This window comes from Hemitrygon akajei, chromosome 13 (genome assembly GCF_048418815.1).
Source record: "Hemitrygon akajei chromosome 13, sHemAka1.3, whole genome shotgun sequence".
Classification (NCBI taxonomy): Eukaryota; Metazoa; Chordata; class Chondrichthyes; order Myliobatiformes; family Dasyatidae; genus Hemitrygon; species Hemitrygon akajei.
The window spans coordinates 99990454-100011389 of record NC_133136.1 but is presented as its reverse complement, the minus strand read 5'-3'; the positions used below and the strand labels follow the sequence as shown (position 1 = coordinate 100011389).

The 20936-nt window shown below is 37.9% G+C and overlaps 1 protein-coding gene across 2 annotated transcripts in view; it reads right to left on the bottom strand.

The window, feature by feature from the left end:
• Positions 1-20936, bottom strand: part of mettl14 (methyltransferase 14, N6-adenosine-methyltransferase non-catalytic subunit) — a 67787-nt gene that overhangs the window by 11241 nt on the left and 35610 nt on the right. For both annotated transcript variants that reach the window (XM_073065162.1, XM_073065163.1), the window contains 5 exons: positions 17712-17799; positions 16174-16264; positions 15894-16035; positions 3275-3367; positions 2422-2538 (listed from right to left, as the gene is read on the bottom strand). In XM_073065162.1, coding sequence (XP_072921263.1) covers positions 2422-2538; positions 3275-3367; positions 15894-16035; positions 16174-16264; positions 17712-17799 — 531 coding nt within the window. The remainder of the gene's footprint in view (positions 1-2421; positions 2539-3274; positions 3368-15893; positions 16036-16173; positions 16265-17711; positions 17800-20936) is intronic.

Below are 20936 nucleotides of genomic sequence, written 5' to 3'. Positions count from 1 at the left end.
CTTTATAACTCCTGTTCTTAGTGCTTTTTTATTTGAACAGCTTGTCTTTTTTTGGCATTTACTACATTTGACTGAGAAACTGGTGCAATGGGCAGGGTTTCAGATTTCTGCATCATTGGGATCTCTTCAGGGGAAGGTATAACCTGTACAAAAAGGGTCACTACTGAACCAGAGGGGGACCAATATCCTTGCAGGCAGGTTGGGGAGAGTTTAAACCAATCTGACAGGCAGATGAAAACTAGAGTGATAGGGCTGAGGATAGGACTGTTGGTTAACCTGCAGAGGTAGTGTGTAGTGAGACTGTCAGGAAGGGCGGGCAGATAATAGGGCAAAATTGCAAGTTGGTGGAATGTTGCAGTGTAAAGGGGGGGCAAATATAGACTGAAGTTGTTATAATTGAATGTACACAGTATATGGAGCAAGGTAGATGACCTTGTAGCGCAGTCAGAGATCGACAGGTATGACATTGTGGGCATCACGGAGTCATGGCTTAAAGAAGATTACAGCTGGAAGCTGGACATCCAAGAATGTTAAAAAAGATGTATTGAAAGGACAGGCACTTAGGCATAGGGTGTGGCATGGTTCTGTTGGTATAAAATGAACTCAAATCCTTAAAAAGAGGTGACATAGGATCTGAACAAGAACGAATTGAGAAAATAACCAGGGTTACGCCCAAACCAGCCTTTTAAAATCAATTTGTTTTTGTTTAGTATATATACTTGATTTTAGTTTATTTTTATTTAAAATGACAGTTAATTGTTTTTTATTTTAATAGTTTGAGAGATTTAAAAGAATAAAAATTACAGGTTTTACATCTAGTTGCCATGGAATTTATAGGCAACAGAATCTTTCCACTTCGCTGTCCATGGAACAGCCACTACCTTAATCTAAGTATTGAATTGAATTGACTTTATTTCTTACATCCTTCACATGCATGAATAAAAATCTTTACATCACGTTTCCATCTAAATGTGATAAATTTATAATAAATAGAACAGTCAATGTAATATAGAGTACAGTCAAGTCAGAGTGAGTTCATCAGTCTGATGGCCTGGTGGAAGAAGCTGTCCCGCAGCCTGTTAGTTCTGACTTTTATGCTGCGGAGCCGCTTCCCAGATGGTAGCAGCTGGAATAGATTGTGGTTGGGGTGACTCGGGTCCCCAATGATCCTACGGGACCTTTTTACACACCTGTCCTTGTAAATGTCCTGAATCATGGGAAGTTCACAACTACAGATGCATTGGGCTGCCACACCACTCTCTACAGAGTCCTGCGATTAAGGAAGGTACAGTTCCCATGCCAGGCAGTGATGCAGCCAGTCAGGATGCTCTCAATTGTGCCCCTGTAGAAAGTTCTTAAGAATTGGGGCCCATACCAAACTTCCTCAACCATCTGAGGTGAAAGGGACGCAGTTGTGCCTTTTTCATCACACACCTGGTGTGTACAGGCCACGTGAGGTCCTTGGTGCTGTGGATACCAAGGAACTTAAAGCTGTATATCCTCTCAACCCCAGATCCACTGATGTCAAAAGGGGTTAGCCCGTCTCTATTCCTCCTGTAATCCACAACCAGCTCCTTTATTTTTGCGACATTGAGGAAGAGGCTGTTTTCTTGACACCACTGTGTCAGAGAGATGACTTCTTCCCTGTAGGCCACCTTGTAGGGTTGGTGGTGAGGGAGCCCACTCTTACAACTTGCTGGCAATCTGAGAGGAAGTCCAGGATCCAGTGGCACAAGGCAAGATCAAGGCCGAGGTCTCTGAGCTTTTTGTTGAGCCTGGATGCAACTACGGTGTTGAATGCTGAACTGCAGCTAGTAACAAAGGCCTTTCAAACACAACCTTGCTACATTAAAGAATGAGTGAGCAGCAATTCCAGCGTCGTCTTGAAGAAAGTTTGTACATTCTTTGTAAGTGCATGTGTGTTTTCTCCGGTTGCCTCCCATAGTCCAAAGATGTATGGGTTCGTAGGTTAATTGGTCATTGTGATTCGGCTAGGTTTAAAAAGGTGGGTTGCTGGGTGGTACTCAGCCCTATCAATCTGGTTTGTTGTTAGGCCGGAAGACCTATTGTGCGCTGTATCTCTATATAAACAAAGTGGGCTTTATCCCACTGTTTTTCTCCATATCGGGATTCCCCATCGGCAACCATTTTCTTTCCTTTTTCCCCGTCTCATAAATGAATTAAACTATTATGTATTTTAAACAAGAAGAAACTTCACGAAACATTGTAAAGTGCTTACATATAATCTCAAACCAAAAAAAACTGTTGGGGTTGATAAGTAATTAATTGTCCATTCTGAGCTGCATTTATCATGTATTTCAATCAAACAAAAGAGGAGAAAGCAGACATTTCCTTTGATGAGCCTGCAGGAAGTTGGATTTGTTATACCACACTGACCCCCAGGTCAAATCATACACTTGCCTTTGTTCGCTGGAAGACTGCTTTTGGGTCTAGGGTTTTGGTTTTCCCAGGGTTATCTTTATTCGTTTTGATCCAACATATATCTTCACAACGTCTGAAACCCCACTTGCGCAAACACTGGAATAATAAAATGCCGTAAAAAATTAATTTCTAATTTGAAGCCTACTAATTGGAACCCACGCTATAATTCAAGTGATGAGATTTGTATAAGAATTTATATTAACTCAAAAGAAGCAGTAACAGATTTATTAAAGACATTGAAATATCTTAACTACAATATTGTTTTAGTGCAATTACAGTTTTGTGTAGTAGGCAGAAAATGTCTTTAGAGTTATCACTAAAGGAATTTTTAAAAAATTAATTCTTACGTACTAAAATATAAATGTTTTCTTAAAACAAGAAAACAAACAATTTAAAATAATGTAAAGTACCATTTTAAAAAGGTGGGATTCCATATTGAAATAATCTAATGAAAACCTCCATTATAAACACTTAATTGCCAAGTAAGTCATTTTAACTAACCATTTTAGGTAATGGATCATCAAGGAAAATGAATCCACTAATAAAAATGCAGTTAAGAAATATTCCTTTTTGTGAAAGGCATTATGAACGAGATTAGCTTCCAATATACCTCTGCAAGAGGAAAGCCATTAATCAAAATGACAGACACAAAACAGAACAGCACATTACGTATTCAGTGTGAATTATGTACAAAGCTTAAGACTCAACATAGCCATGCTATTGATGGCAAACAATTGGTCAGCTGTGCACCAGACAGTACTTATCATCTGAATAGGCTCCTTAGTAAAGGAAGGTCTATTCTAGCTCAGACTGCTCCTGCTTGACAACTTACCACTCTTCCAAGGTCGAGACCATCCCCAGAGCCACACCATAAAAAGACAAAAGATCTTAGAGCTGCAATTTCTTCAATTTCCAGTTTCATGATCTACAACAAAAAAAGTTTGCTGAGAAAGCAGTTTCTCTACAGCTTAAAAACAGTCTCTTAGATACCACAAAAAGCAACTGATTTCAGCAGAGGAAAGATTCTTTTGCAAAGTGACAAACACTAAGGTATAAGATACTGATAAAATACAAATGTAAGTAAAATCTGATTTTTAAAAAAGTCGTCAGAGTAAGCTGGGGGGACTTGTTAGAGGTATTTAAAATTATGAGGGGGATAGATAGAGTTGACGTGGATAGGCTTTTTCCATTGAGAGTAGGGGAGATTCAAACAAGAGGACATGAGTTGAGAGTTATGGGGCAAAAGTTTAGGGGTAACACGAGGGGGAACTTCTTTACTCAGAGAGTGGTAGCTGTGTGGAACGAGCTTCCAGTAGAAGTGGTAAAGGCAGGTTCGATTTTGTCATTTAAAAAAAAAATTGGATAGGTATATGGACAGGAAAGGAATGGAGGGTTATGTGCCGAGTGCAGGTAGGTGGGACTAGGTGAGAGTAAGCGTTCAGCACGGACTAGAAGGATCAAAATGGCCTGTTTCTGTGCTGTAATGGTTATAAAACTATCAGAATGGGAACAGGATGAATAATTAAATATGGTTATACAGAAGTTCAAAATCAAGTTTATGCATTGACCAGAGGTATTATGCCCAAATCCGATTCCTATTGTACTCTATTGTATTGAAATTACATTGTATTTCTGTATTTTCCTGCAAATCCTGCAAGAAAATGAATTTCCAGGTAGTAGATTGTGACATATAACACAAGAGATTCTGGAAATTCAGAATAACCCACACAAAACAATGAAGGAACTCAGCAGATCAGGCAGCAGCTATGGAAGGAATAGAGTCGAGCATTTAGGCCAAGACTCTTCATCAGGGCAGGGAAGGAAGGGCGAATAAGCCAGAATAAGATGGTAGGCCGAAAGGAAGGGGTACAAGCTAGGTGATAGGTGAAGGGCAAGGTAGGTAGGTGAGGAGAGGAGAAATGAAGCAACAAGCTGGCAGGTGATATATGGAAAAAGTAAAGGGTTGAAGGAGGAGGAATCTGATAGGAGAGTGGAAGGAGGAGGAGACTGAGAGGGACATGAGGAAAAGAGAAGAGGTAAGAACAGAACCAGAATGGGAATGGAAGAGAGAAGCGGTTGAGGGAGAAATTAGCAAAAGTTTGAGAAAGTATGCTGTCAGGTTGGAGGATACTAAATAGCACGGGGCGGGTGAATAGGTAGGTATCACACCTCTTCTGCTTGCAGGGATAAGTGCCAGGAGGGACATCCATAGAGAGTGATTCTTCTTTTAAGTGCAGAATAGGTGGGGGGGGGGGGGGGAGAAAAGGGGAGGTAAAGATCTGCTGAATGCCAAGATCCTGTTGAAGATGGCATAAGTTGTAGAAAATGATGTGTAGGATGCAGAGGCTCATGAGGTGGTGGGCAAGGACAAGATGAACTCCAGCCCTGTTAAAGTAGCAAAAAGAGATGAGGGCAGATGTCCAGAAAATGGAGGGGATGCAGGTGAGGGCAGAGTCAATGGTGGAGGAAGGGAAACCTCTTCCTTTGAAGGAGTTCATCTTTGATGTTCTAGAAAAGAAAGCCTCAATTTGGGAACAGATATTGCAGAGACTGAGAAAAAAGAATGACATATTTACAAGTGACAAGGTGGGAAGAGGTATAATCAAGAGTATGGCGACATATACGGCACTTTGATAATAAATTTACTTTGACTTTGAACTTATAGATTCCATTGAGTATGCTAGGGATAATTCAGGAGTTATGACGTTATGGATGAATTAAAATGGGAACCAGTCTTCAGGAAATAAAACCAGCATACACTTCAATTTCCAACTGATACTTCGTGGCTTTAATGCTAATCGTTGGATGTGGTATGTTCTGACTCGGTTCCATTAAAACTACATAGAGGAAGACAATAGATGAATGTTGCACATTGTTAAAGGTATATCTCTGCTACCTAATGCATAGTTCAGAACACATCTTTCAGCAGTAGATCCTTTTTCAGATCTGTTTTGTCACTTAACTTTCTGGTTAGTTGTATATTCATGGAGCCATACTTCCAACACTGTAACAGAAGTTGTATTTTGGATGTCTGGAGTTTGTACTGAAACTTTTTGCACCAGTATTGAATTTTCAAAAGGGTTCTGCTAGTTGGGATGTGCTACATTGGTACAATAGGTAAACCTGCAAATTTACCTGACTATATACAAAATGTAGGTGATTACAGCAGATGAAGCTAGTTAATTTTATCCTGTAATTGTTAAAAAGAATAAATATTGTGTCAGGAGTGTGAGATTCTCTTGGGTCCTCCCAGAGGTTTGCTATGTGAATAGATTTGTATATTTCCAAATGACAGCTTCCATATGGCTTAGTCACAACAGAGAGCAGTGATGCAGAATGCTATATTGAATGACAGCTAGGTAAAATGATTGTAGTTCTGGAAGGCGAGAAAGCAAGTGGTGACAAAGACTACAACTGTGGTTGTAAGGAAGATGACACAGAAGGAAATCTGTGACCACTAATCTTCACTAATCTGGTACCTCTGTTGTTTGTGATAAAAATGAAAATATAGGTGATTTGATCAGCAGGTTAACAGACAAGAAATTTGTGGAGCTGTGGACAGCAAGGAAGCTTATGTGATCCATCAGTTCGAAATTAGACAGAAAAGAGTTAGATCGAGCTTAGATCTTCAGAAAGGCAGATTGAGTTTAGATCTATATTAAGACTAGAAAGGATGTGAAAGCTTTGGAAAGGGTATATAAGATTTTTTCTGGGATGTTGCCTCAATTATTGCATATACTAGCTCCCAGCAGGCATTGCATAAACTTGGGATTGTTTTTGCTGGAATGTCAGAGGCTGAGCGGCAACCAAATAGTAGTTAATAAAATAATGAGGGGATAGATATGGCAGATAGCCAGTGTATTTTCCCAGGGTGGAAATGGTCAAATACTAGAGAGCATAAATGAGAGGGAGAAACTTTAAAGGGATATGTACAAGGCATTTATTTTCCTTGTTTACAAATATACTGAGTAGCTGAAACATGGAATGCCCTACCAGAAGAGGTAATAGAAATAAATACAACAGCATCAATAATGAGGCACCTGGACAAACACACGGACAGGCGGAGAACAGAGGGAAGTGGATCACGTGCAGGCAGATGGGATTAGTTTAGACTGACATCATGATCATTAACAAAAATTGCCAGCTGAAGGACTGTTCCTGCATTATACTGTTCAATGTTACAAGAGCAAAGTGATGGCTTGCAGTCTGGGTATTGCAAGAAAAAAAAGTAGGGAAAGATGCATTTCTGGTGACATGATGCTGAAGGTGTACCAGAAATGATGAGAGGTCAGCAGGAGACGCTCATGGAGTGAGCACTGTTTCAGATTCGCTCCATAACCTTTACTTTTTTTAACCTATGATCACTCTTATTTAACTTATTTTTACCTACACCAAAAGATTCTTGCTACTTTTTTGGACTTATCTTTAAGAGTTTATTCTGAATTTTTGAAGAAATGAATACAGAAATGGCTCTTAGATCTAAAGGGCGAGAACCTGGGAAGGATCCTAAAAGGAACGGGAAGAAGACTGATCCTAAGCGCACTGAATTGACTTATGAAATGTTATTGGAGGTTTTAAATCAAAAATTTGAAGAACAACGACAAATTTTTAAACAAGATATAAAGGCTTTTCAAGATTATATGGATAAGACAGATTCAGTAGTTAACCAGCAGCAAGTTCTAATCGCAACTCTGCAAGAGGACGCTCGGAAGCGAGACTTGATAATTGAAAAACTGGAGCAGAACTTACTTTCGACGATTAAACAGGTGGAAACACTTAAAGCCAAGAGTGTCGACTTTGAGAATCGATCCAGAAGACAGAACCTACGCATACTTGGTCTCCCGGAAGGTATTGAACAAGGGGACCCCTCGAAGTACTTTGCTCAACTTTTAAAGGATGCGTTCCCTTCTGTATTCCCAGACAGTCCTCCGTTACTCGATCGCGCTCACAGAATTATGCGTCGATCACCAAGTGCTTCAGCTAAACCACCGGTTGTAATTGTCCGATTTCATTATGTGCATGTTAAAGAGCAACTTATTCGTGTGGCTCGGCGTGTAGGGATGGTTAAATTTCAAGATCACAATTTTCGATGAGTGGAAGATTTTAGTCCAGAAGTAATGAAGGCAAGGCTTCTTTTTAAACCTCTGATGTCTGAATGTTATGAGAAAAATCTAAAACCTGCGCTCTTATACCCTGCGAAGCTCAGAATCTTGCCTCCGAATGCACCGCGGCATGTCTTCTTTTCTACATCTGAAGCGAGAAGCTTTCTGAATGAGAACTTCCCTACTGCTATGGATACTCATTTCTAATAAATGAGTGATTTTGATCGTGCAAGATGGTTTTTATTTCCAAAACCAGATTTTGTTTCTGGCTATTGGTGTACGTTTATTCTATATTTTATACTCTAGTTAAAGTTTTTTTTTCGACATACCGATCTTTTTATTTTAATTATTTCAACCACTGTACTTTACCTTTGGTCATTATTATTAATCCTTCGAAGGTGATTTTTTTTTTACTAAGATGGCGGTTTCTTCTCTAAAATATTTTTGGCTTTTTTTTATTTCGCCATTTTTTTTTCTCTTGTCTTCTTCCTATAATGCATTTCGTATCACAGTTTAAATTTTTTTTGGTTTGTTTGGGTTTTAACCCGATTTATAAGTTACTAGTGATTATATTCTTTTTGTTTTTTTTAACTACCAATTATATTAAGAAGATTGGTTTTAGTACAGTGATTATTATTTCTTTAGAGTTTGGGTGGATCATTTTTTTATCCTTTATATACGGAGTTGTCTTCTGCTGATATGGGGGTAGATTTAGTTTCATCTTTCCTTTTTCCCAGCCTATCCCTGGCTGGGGTGGTCTTTTTTTCTCTTGGGTGGGGGGTGGGAGGTCTTTTTCTAAATCTTATGTTTCTTACATCAGTTTTTTTTAGTTTTTTCATTTGGGCTGATTTTAAACTACTAAAATGTCCGCGATGTTGTCACTTCTGGGTCCGCCTCTTATTTTTGTTCCTCTTCCGGGTGCATGAGTTCATAATTTCGTTAACTCTTTATATACCAAAGGGTTGATTTCAGAAATATGGCTCAGACCATTAATTTTGTCTCTTGGAATACTAATGGCTTAAACCATCCCGATTAAACGGAAAAAGATTTTCAAAGTATTCCAAAGACTTAATGCTCATATTATTTTTGTACAAGAAACTCATGTGAGGAAAGAGGACAATTATCGCTTTTTTAGGTTTTGGAGGGGTCAACAGTATTATTCGAATTCGAATGCTAATTTTTATTGACTCCTCTATTGCATTTGTCCAACATGATATCTTTTCGGATCCGAATGGTAGATTTTTGTTAATTACTGGCTTACTTTTTAACAAAAAGGTTGCTATGGTTAATGTTTATGCTCCAAATGTGAATTGTCCCGATTTTTTTAAGTCCTTATTTACTTCTCTACCTAATCTAAATGAATATACGTTAATAATGGGTGGTGACTTTAATTGTTGTTTAAATCCTTTGATGGACAAATCTATATCTACTCAGACTTTACCTAATAAGTCGGCCACTTGTATTAACTCTTTTTTGACTGATAATGGAATTTTTGATATTTGGAGATTTCGGCACTCTAAGGACAAAGAGTTTTCATTTTTTTCACATGTTTATCATTCCTACTTGAGAATTGATTATTTTTTTATTGACTCTTGCTTTATTCCATCGGTAATTGGTTGTAATTATGATATTATAGCCATCTCTGACCATGCTCCATTAAATCTTTCTATTAAATTTATGGATACAGCTTCTAGTGCTAGACAATGGCGATTTGATTCTACCTTACTGCAAGATCCGGATTTTATTAAATTTATGAAGGAACAGATCGATTTTTTCTTTTCAACTAATTCCACGGATGATATTTCTTGCGGAACACTTTGGGACACTTTTAAAGCATATATACGTGGACAGATTATCTCCTACTCTGCTGGTCTGAGAAAACGCATTAAGAAGGAAACTCTTTTATTGTGTTATGAATGTGCCACAACTTTGAGGGGCCGAAGGGTACAAAGTAGCCCCCTCCTTTTTGAGAATCGCAAGATCGCTATTAATTCAGGTCTGGGGACCCAGGAAATGAGAGAGAATCCTCAAGGGTTTGGAATGTGTGTCCTGCCCTCAGCGAGACAAAGCCACGGATACTGGCCATTGTCTCTTGGAGACGGAATTGTGTGTTGAGTACTGTACTATTCATTGAAGCCCTCAGGAAATGACCAGAGTGGGCTGGTTGAGGGATTGCATCATCCCAACCTGATTGACATCTGAGACCCCGTGAGTAAGGATAAAAGAGGGTCTGGGGAACAACCCCTTCAGACGCACCAGGAGAAACGCTAGAAATTCCATGACAGAGTTTAATAGCGACAGCCGGTGGGGGGCCCGCGTGCATCCTTTTCCATTTGCCAAGGAATTGGCGGGCCTTACCACGGAAGAACGGCTTTAGCTAAAAGAAGAAACCACCACCAACGGAACCATTTCTTTAATATTGAAGAAAGATAAAGACCCTACTGACTGTGCATCCTATAGACCAATATCTTTATGAATGTAGATTCCAAGATCTTTTCCAAGTTACTGGCATCCAGGCTGGAGAAGGTTTTACCCCAAATTATTTCGGAAGATCAAACTGGTTTTATTAAAAATCGCTATTCTTTTTTCAATGTTAGGAGATTATTGAATATTGTTTATACTCCTTCACATAGCACTTCAGAATGTGTCATTTCATTAGATGCGGACAAAGCATTGCTTACTAACAATCAAAGATCTCCCTTTTTTCGTTTATTTCGGGGTACTAGACAAGGCTGTCCTCTTAGTCCATTATTATTTGATATTGCTTTAGAACCCTTGGCAATTGCTATCAGAGAATCACAGAACATTTTTGGCATTAATCGTGGGACAGATATACATAAGTTATCATTATATGCAGATGATTTATTATTATTTATTTCTGATCCTGAGAAATCCATTCCTGCAGTTTTATCATTGTTGGCTCAATTTAGTGATTTTTCCGGGTATAAATTAAATCTTAATAAGAGTGAATTGTTTCCTTTAAATAGACAGGTTCCAATTTATGGAAATTTACCTTTTAAATTAGTTAATGACTCTTTTATTTACTTAGGGATTAAAATCACAAAAAACTATAAAGACTTATTTAAGGTTAATTTTTTACCCTTAATCGATCAGATTAAATGTTTGTTTACTAAGTGGTCACCACTATCTTTATCTCTGATAGGTCGGATTAATGCTATTAAGATGGTTATTTTACCCAAGTTTTTATATATATTTCAAGCAGTACCAATTTTTATTCCGAAATCTTTTTTTGCTAATGTTGATTCAAAAATTTCCTCATATATATGGCAGAATAAAAATCCTAGGTTAGGTAAAATATATTTACAGAAGGCAAGGAAGGAAGGTGGATTGGCATTGCCTAATTTTAGATTTTATTATTGGGCAGTTAATATCCGATATTTGATATGTTGGTTAAAGGATTGGGATATATCTTTTAGCCCTCATTGGGTGAACCTGGAAATTAAATCTGTACAAGGATTTGCATTGGGTTCTATTTTAGGGACTTCTCTTCGCTTTGCTCTTTCTAAATTGCCGAAACAAATTGACAACCCGATAGTTAAACATACTTTACGTATATGGTTTCAATTTCGGAAAATTTTTGGGTTGACTCAGTTTGTTTTAAATATTCCTATTGTATCCAATTGCTTTTTTTTATCCTTCTATTATAGACCAAGCTTATTCAGCTTGGAAGACTAAAGGATTACTACGATTTTCCAATTTATTTTTGGATAATTGTTTTATGGCTTTTGAGCAATTATCTAATAAATATAATTTGCCTAGATTTCATTTTTTTAGATATTTACAGATTAGGAATTTCTTAAATACTGTACTTCCTACTTTTCCAAATTTTGTGTCTTCAGGTATTTTGGAGAATTTGTTTGAACTAAATCCTTTTCAGAAAGGGCTAATATGAAAACTTTACAATATAATTATAATTATATAGTTCAGAGCCCTTCTTTAAGACTAAAAATGATTGGGAAAGAGAACTTAACCTTACTATCCCTATTGAGAATTGGGATAAAATTCTTCAATTAGTTAATACATCATCTATATGTGCTAAACATTCATTAATACAGTTTAAGGTTGTGCATAGGGCTCATATGTCCAAGGATAAATTGGCTCATTTTTATTCCTAGATAAATCCTATTTGTGACAGATGTCATTCTGAGATAGCGTCTTTAACTCATATGTTCTGGTCGTGTCCGCTTTTGAAAAAATATTGGAAAGACATTTTTGATATTATTTCTGCGGTGTTGAACATTGATTTACAACCTCATCCTATTACTGCAATTTTTGGTTTACCAATGATGGACTCACTCCATTTATCCTCTTCCGCTTGTCGAATGGTTGCATTTCTTACATTAATGGCTAGAAGATCTATTTTGTTGAATTGGAAAGAAATTAATCCTCCTACCGTATTTCATTGGTTTTCTCAAACTATGTTATGTCTAAATTTAGAAAAAATTAGAAGTGTTGTATTTTATACTTCTATTAAAGTTGTAAAGACATGGAGACCATTTATTCAATATTTTCATATGATGTAATATGACCCTGTTCCAAGCCTATTTGTTTTTCCAGTTTCGATTTTATATATGTTGAGAGGATCGGAGTTGACGACACTGATGATTTTGTAATTTTGTGAGATATTATAAACAGCCCTTTTTTTTCCATTTTTTCTTTTTCTCTTTTTTGTTTTTTTTGCTTATTAGTTATTAAGATTATTAGATTAGGTTTTTTTGCATATTTTTTTTTCTTTTTCTTTTTTCTGTTTTTTTAAATATATATTAGGATATACCTAGGTTTGCCTTGTTCATTTGTATATTGTATCGTCCATGATTTGGGAATATTCATTTATACTGTAATCATTGCTTATGTATTCTTTCATGTTCAGTTAAAATGTGTATGTTTGTAATCCCATTATCTATGTACCAATTTATTTTGTTGATATTAATAATAATAATAAAAAGATTGAAAAAGAAAGAAAGAAATGATGAAGAACAGAAAATGGGCAACAGCAAAAGTATGAGAACCAGAAATAAATGAGTTAGAACCATAGAACATTACAGCTTCAGGTTTTCAAAGCTTACAGAGGGATTTGGACCAGCTGGAAAAATGGGCTGAAAATGGCAGATGGAGTTTAGTACAGACAACTGTGAGGTATTGCACTTTGGAAGGACAATCCAAGGTAGAACATACAAGGTAAATGGTAAGGCACTGAGAAGTGCAGTAGAACAGAGGAATCTGGGAATACAGATACAAAACTCCCTAAAAGTGGTGTCACAGGTAGATAGGGTAGTAAAGAGAGCTTTTGGTACATTGGCCTTTATAAATCAAAGTACTGAGTATAAGAGTTGGATTGTCATGGTGAGGTTGTATAAGGCATTGGTGAGGCCGAATTTGGAGTATTGTGTGCAGTTTTGGTCACCAAATTACAGGAAAGATACTAATAAGGTTGAAAGAGTGCAGAGAAGGTTTACAAGAATGTTGCCGGGTCTTGAGAAACTGAGTTACAGAGAAGGGTTGAGTAGGTTAGGACTTTATTCCCTGGAGCGTAGAAGAATGAGGGGAGATTTGATAGAGGTATATAAAATTATGATGGATATAGATAAGAGTGAATGCAAGCAGGCTTTTTCCACTGAGGCTAGGGGAGAAAAAAAACCCAGAGGACATGGATTAAGGGTGAAGGGGGAAAAGTTTAAAGGGAACATTGGGGGGGGGGGCTTCTTCACACAGAGAGTGGTGGGAGTATGGAATGAGCTGCCAGATTAAGTGGTAAATGCAGGCTCACTTTTATCATTTAAGAAAAACTTGGACAGGTACATGGATGAGAGGTGTACGGAGGGATATGGTCCAGGTGCAGGTCAGTAGGACTAGGCAGAAAAATTGGTTTGGCACAGCCAAGCGCCAAAAGGCCTGTTTCTCCTTCCTTTGACCTTCCTCATTGTCCACTACACCTCCAATCTTTGTATCATCAGCAAATTTGCTGATCCAATTTACCACATTATCATCCAGATCATTGATATAGATGACAAATAACAATGGACCCAGCACTGATCCCTGTGGCACACCACTAGTCACAGGCCTCCCTCAGAGAAGCAATCCTCCACCACCACTCTCTGGCTTCTCCCACTGAGCCAATGTCTAATCCAATTTATTACATCACCATGTATACTTAGCAACTGAATCTTCCTTAACTTCCCATGCGGGACCTTGTCAAAGGCCTTACTGTAGCCCATGTAGACAACATCCACTACCTTCCCTTCATCCATTTTCCTGGTAACTTCCTTGAAAAACTCTAATAGATTGGTTCAACGTGACCTACCACACACAAAGCCATGTTGACTCTCCCTAATAAGTCCCTGTCTATCCAAATACTTGTAGATCCTATCTCTTAGTACTCCTTCCAGTAAGTTACCTACTACTGACGTCAAACTTACCGGCCTATAATTTCCCGGATTACTTTTAGAGTCTTTGTTAAACAACGGAACAACACAAGCTATCTCCGGCACCTCGCCCGTAGATATCGACTTTTTAAATATATCTGCCAGGGCCCCTGCAATTTCAACACTCGTCTCCTTTAAGGTCCGAGGGAATACCCTGTCAGGTCCTGGGGATTTATCTACTCTGATTTGCCTCAAGATAGCAAGCACCTCCTCCTCTTCAATCTGTATAGGTTCCATGACCTCACTACTTGTTTGCCTTATTTCCATTGACTCCATGCCAGTTGCCTTAGTAAATACAGACTCAAAAAAACCATTTAAGATCTCCCCCATTTCTTTTGGTTCCATACATAGCTGACCACTCTGATCTTCAAGAGGACCAATTTTATCCCTTACTATCATTTGTTCTTAATATACATGTAGAAGGTCTTCGGATTATCCTTCCCCTTGACTACCAAAGCAACTTCATGTCTTCTTTTAGCCCTCCTGATTTTTCTTCAGTATTTTTTTGCACTTTTTATACTCCTCAAGCACCTTATTTACTCCCTGTTTCCTATACATGTCATACATCTCTCTCTTCTTCTTTAACAGAGTTCCAATATCCCTTGAGAACCAAGGTTCCTTATTCTTATTCATTTTGCCTTTAATCCTGACAGGAACATACAAACTCTGCACTCTCAAAATTTCTCCTTTGAAGGCCTCCCACTTACCAAACACATCCTTGCCAGAGAACCTGTCCCAATCCACGCTTTTTAGATCCTTTCTCATTTCTTCAAATTTGGCCTTTTTCCAGTTTAGAACCTCAACCCAAGGACCAGATCTATCTTTATCCATGATCAAGTTGAAACTAATGGTGTTATGATCACTGGAACCAAAATGTTCCCCTACACACACTTCCATCACCTGTCCTAACACGTTTCCTAATAGGAGATCTAATATTGCATCCTCTCTAACAGGTACCTCTATATATTGATTTAGAAAAAAATTTCCTGAACACATATTACAAACTCCAACCTCTCTACACCTTTAACAATATGGGAGTCCCAATCAATAGATGGAAAATTAAAAGCCCCTACTATCACAACTTAAGTTGATGACTCAATAACAATCTGGAAAGGAATTCTACAATTACTGGTCTATTAATTGGCAAGAACTGGTAGAACATAACCACCCAGCTGAGATTTTCCTTTCAAAGTCCATCAATTAGAAATTACCACCTGGTTAAGCAATCTTTCAGTAAGTTAAAGACAAGCAAATGCTAATATATGCTTCAGTGTAAACTCAAACTTATCTTATGCAATGTTAATGCAAGCCATGGCTGTCAGCTCTACAATCAACAAATGGACTATTGAATGCATTAGACCATGATGTTAGAGCTATACAACCAAGTGGCTTTTTTTGCCAATACTGAAAAATAGACTACTTCAGATTTGACACTATTTTGAACTATGGATAAACAGTTTAACAACTGCAGAGACCCAAGAGATTCTTTAGATGCTGTAAATCTTGAGCAACAGGCACATAAGGCCAGAAGACCTCCACAACATCAACAGAGGAAAAGAAATAACCAATGTTTCAGTTGAGATGAAGATCTCGGCCTGAAACATCAACTGTTTTTAGCTCCCTCCACTGGTCAGGTCCCTGATTGACCTGCTTGAGTTCCTCCAGCTTTATGTGTGCTGAACATCAGAAACATTGCTTGTGCCCTTCAAGAAGGTTAGTTGATAATGATACGTGGCCAACATACCAATTATATGTAGTAATAAAAAAGCCTTGGTAATGGCAAATTAATATCTGGATATAAACATGCACCTATTTGTTCTTTAAAAAAATAGGAGCCAACATTTAGAAAAATAGTAAAATAACTTGCAGAATGATAAAAAAAAGCATTGCAAGAAAAACATCTCACATCATCCCATGTCCAGCATTTTTCAACGGCTGTTACTCCAGTTTCTCTGTAATATTCTTCCAAAGGTGGTTCAACCAAAATAACGTCAAATTTGCTCTTTAGTTCTCTAAGATCAAATGTCTCCAGATCAGCCTGTAAATACCTGTTCACAGAAAATATTAAGTTAGTTAGAAGTATATCTTATAAATGTATGCTTCTTAAGACACCACTCTTGACTACCTCATTCCAGCACCTGATACAAAATCAATCTTTGTCGAGAACTACACAAGGAATCACTTACATGGGAGGAGTATTAGTTTGTGAAATTAAGTCATCCTTGAGCCGGATAAGTTCACGGAGTTTAGGGTATTCTTCGAATCTGTCGGCAAGGCCTGCAAGGAAATTAGAATAGATTTTGATTCAGACAAGCTTTGGTGGAATGAATGATGGTTGGAACATAAATGGGATGAAATCCAACAGAAGTCTGTTCCACCACTGAAGATGTTAATAGTTGACAGTTAACTGAGCACCATTTTCTTACACTACACTTAAGGTAATCAATTTATTTCTTAATTTCTAAAAATTATAGTTAAAAATAAACTACAATTTCAACAAGCCTCAAGCCATAAAAGAATGAAAAGCTGACAGGTTGAAATCTTCACCTGTACAAAACCTGCACTTATAATCAAATGTTATGAATATTGAATGTTCCAATTTCAGTGAACCCCCTAGCTCCAGAGTTTCCAATCAGCCTCTAGTCTTCCCATTTTTCTTCTTTTACAAATAGTTCACCCTACTACTCCTACTTTCTGGCACCTCCGTCCTCCCCCTCCTGGATCTACCCAAACTATTACCCACACATTTTACCGATCTGATAACCCATACCCCCTGCATGTGTGGTTCCATCTGCCCTTTGTATCTCCCTTGAAGGTTCCCATTACCAGATTATTTACTTATCAGATTTTAGCACTTATAATCTTTGCATTTCTGCTCATCACCCTCTAGTTTCTGTTGCCATCTTCACCCTCCTCCCACACATTTTATTCCCTCTTTTCTATTAGCACCTAACACCTACCTGGCCATCTTCTATCCCCTTTTGCCCTTCATCCTTCACCCCTCTTCCATCCACTATCATCAACCACAGCCCGAATCTCACCCCCTCCACCTTCTTATACCAGCTGTCTTTCCACTCCACTCTCATTCTTGACACGGTGTCAACTTGAAACATTGGCAACAACACACACAAAATGCTGGTGGAACACAGCAGGCCAGGCAGCATCTATAGGGAGAAGACATTGGCAATATCTTTTTCCACATAGATGACGCTTGACCTGCTGGATTCTTCTTGCAGTTTTCTACCAAAGGAAACTAAGCATTGATGGGCTTTCAGTGGCACATACTTCCAGTGAGGCTGAGAATCAAATGTACATCATTCATTGAGGGTATTCCACAATCTGATACTCCAAGAGCACAACTGCAACTCAAATTATTACCCAAAAGCATGGAAGACAATAAGACATAGGAGCAGAATGAGGCCAGTTGGCCCATTGAGTCTTCAGCTCCATTGAATCACAGCTGATTTATTACCCTACTCAACCCCGTTCTCCTACCTTCTCCCTGTAACCACTGACACCTATACTCAATCTTCTGAAGTCCAGCAAATACACTGATGCAAATATAAAGCACAGCTTCACTGGGAATACGAGTGCCCCCAAAAGCCTAATGTTTAGGTTTGGTCTGGTGATATATCAGTCTTGCTGCAATTTTCCATCATTATTGTCATCAGAACTATTTCTGTGGACAAATCCGAAGGACACACTGGTTATTGCTTTAACTTACCTACGTCACGAATGAAGTTTTGAGGGCGATGACCAGTATCTACAAAATGCTGACAGTAGTCATTGTGTGGGTTCAAGCTTTGAGTACCCTGGTGGTATAATACACTGAATGTATTAGCCAGGTCAAACAAAAAGCAAAAGGAGATTAAGACAGCATGAACAACTGTTTACTAATGCAAGGTAAAAATAAAGCTAAATTTACAAGTCCTGAAATTGTCTTTTCTTACTTTTACAAAAACACAGTCCACATTCGACATCAATATTTTTATTCTCACCTATAACCTGAAAATTTCAAAGCTGAGTATAATAAATTGCATTGCCTGAATTGCTGGATTATTTGGTGTGAAATCAAAGAACACTGCATTAATTTGAAGTTTATTGTGTGTGTATCAATATTGTTATGTCTTTGTATTATTTTAATGTTGCAGTTGCTTGCTCAGAACTCGGCCTAGTTGTATTTATTAGGTAAATAACCAGAAAACTGTAGATGCTAATTATTAATCCTTTTCTGCCTTTAAAATTATTTTATTAAACCTTTAGCATTTTCTCGAAGCTGCTTAAAATGAAAATTTGTAACTAGATTGCCATAAATTTTCTGTAGATAAAATGTATCTAATGTAAATAGTCAAATTTGTCAATCAGATCATAAACTGATTTAAGAGAAGCAATATAACAAGTGATCAGATCAACAAACATTAAAATTTTCAGTCTGCATATTTGGCACACAAATTGCCCAAAAGAAATCACAAGGTCAACTTTGCTATCCTTACTGCCCCCAACCCCAAGCATTCATAAGTTGTTCCATTTAAAACTGACATTATGGTTCTGTTCAATCTTACCCCAGAAGCAATTGCTAATAGTTGTTAACCTCTGGAACAATGTAAGCAAAACAAACTTGAACGGACTTGAACAGAGATCCATGGTGTACATTATAATACTTTAACACTTACAACTGTTCTTGCAGGACACAACTTTCAAATGTAATTCAGTACAACCTCTCCTGCGGCCAATACTGCTGTACTTATCAGGATGAAAAAGATAGCTCAGTCATTTCCTAGACACTGGCAATAATTCAAAATCCGCAGTTTTTCCTATTGGTAAAAGGAGTAGCTACATTCAAAACCTCCAGAATGGAGGAGCAACAATCATTTTCCATTAATGCCACTGATGCACCATCAATAACTCTCTGAGACGTGAGGTGAGATATAGGCTTTTATTGGCTGGAAGAAAGAACAAGCAGCAATTGACCACCACACTGCATCCTGGAGACTGAGGCCAGGGCGGTGTCTCCAATCGCCTTTATACCGGGGTCCGTGGGAGGAGCCACGGTCAGTGGGAGGAGCCACAGGAGCAGTCAGTGGGGGGGGGGGGGGGGGGGAGGGGGCATGTCCAGACAGGTATATGTAGTTCACCACAGCCACCCATAAGAATTCCAGTACTGTGTAATATTCTAAACTTTTTCATAGAAATATTTCATTAACATAGTTGGAAAATGATAAATAATTATGTTTATAGAATAAGAATTTCCCAAGCATATTTTCATAGATTTAAACTATTCTTGTATGCATTAAACATGGCCTTTCAATTCTAACCCAAAACCATATGACAGAAGTCTGAGTTACAGGATAAGGTCATTTGCTACTTCTTTAAATATCACCCTCAACAATCTAGTGTCCATAACCCTCTGGAGCAGAGAACTCAGATTCATCACTATAGCAAGAAATTCCTATACACCTTAATTTTAAACTATTGTCTTATAACTATGTCCTCTGTTCAGGGTTTGCCCACCAGTGAAACATTGTCATCCACCTCGTTATGTCTTCTAATGGTTTTATAAATGTGTCAGTCCTTTGACATTATTCTTCTAAACTCTAATGAATATGAATTTAATTTCCTCTACAGTTTGAACAGCCCTCTCATCCCAGGAATTAGCCTACTGAATCCCTTTTAATTATCTTGAATGCCATTTTTAATTGCCTCTATTGCCATTACGGTATATCTGTCCATAAATAAAGTGTTCAAAGTTGTGCATTGTACACCAGCTGACTAGTATCTTGTACATTAATTGTAACAGTACTTCCCTATTCCTAAACTCCCAACTTCTTGCAATAACAACTAGCCCATTTGCCTTCCTAACCACTGGCTGCACCTGCCTGTTGTTCATGCACAAGGACACCTAGATCCTTCTGTACTTCTGCTCATCTGCAATATTTCTCCATAAAAGTAATAATTTAGATTTCTCTTATTGAAGTACATAACCTCAACTACCCTATTCCGAATTTTTTTTGAACTTTTCACTCACTCATCTGTACCTAGCTACAGAATCCTAATATCTTCATCAAAACATGCCCTTCTCGCACCTATTAACTATCAAAAGGTTGTAATGACATGAGCATCCAGACTGACACATTGATGAAATACTGAGGGAAGGCTATACTACTGGGCTGAATATGCCAGATTGGCTATTAAATGCAGATGCAAACTGGCTTTGCAGAGGATAAACTATCTGCAGCATTTTAGAACACTACAAAACAACAGAACCTAGTTAACAGAGTTACATGAAAGGGCACAATGTGCACAAGTTAGCTTCTGTGTTTTCTATATTTTGTTAATAACTGCACTTTAAAAAGTATTTCACCTGTTTAAAAAAATTGGGACAAGGAAGGACAACGTAAATGGCAAGTGCCACTTTTCAAAAGAAAACATTCAAACTTTTGGTCAACTCTCAAGGTTATCACTTGGCTAAGTGTAATTTTTGTTTCAGTACAATCCTATGGTGCATCGAGGGATGCTTTCCTTGAAGGTACCATATAAATTCAAGTTATCAATGCCTGATAAATATTGATGCTTATTAACTAAAATATAGCCATCTTTATATTGAGGGAGTCAGGCTGGAAAGGGTGAGCAGCTTCAAGTTCCTAGGCTTCAACATCATAGAGGATCTATCCTGGGCCCCAACATATTGATGCAATCATGAAGTTAGTAGCTCTACTTCATTAGGAATTTGAAATTTGGTACATCATCAGATTTTTACAGTTGTACCGTGAGAACATTTTGACTGGTTGCATGGTATGAAGGTGTCAAAGCACAGGATTGTAAAAGACTGCAGAAGGTCAAAGATTCTGCCAGATGCATCATGGGCACAAGCCACTCCACCACTGAAGACATTGACAAATAGTGGTTCCTCAAGAAGGTGATATCCATAATTAAAGACCCTCACTACCTG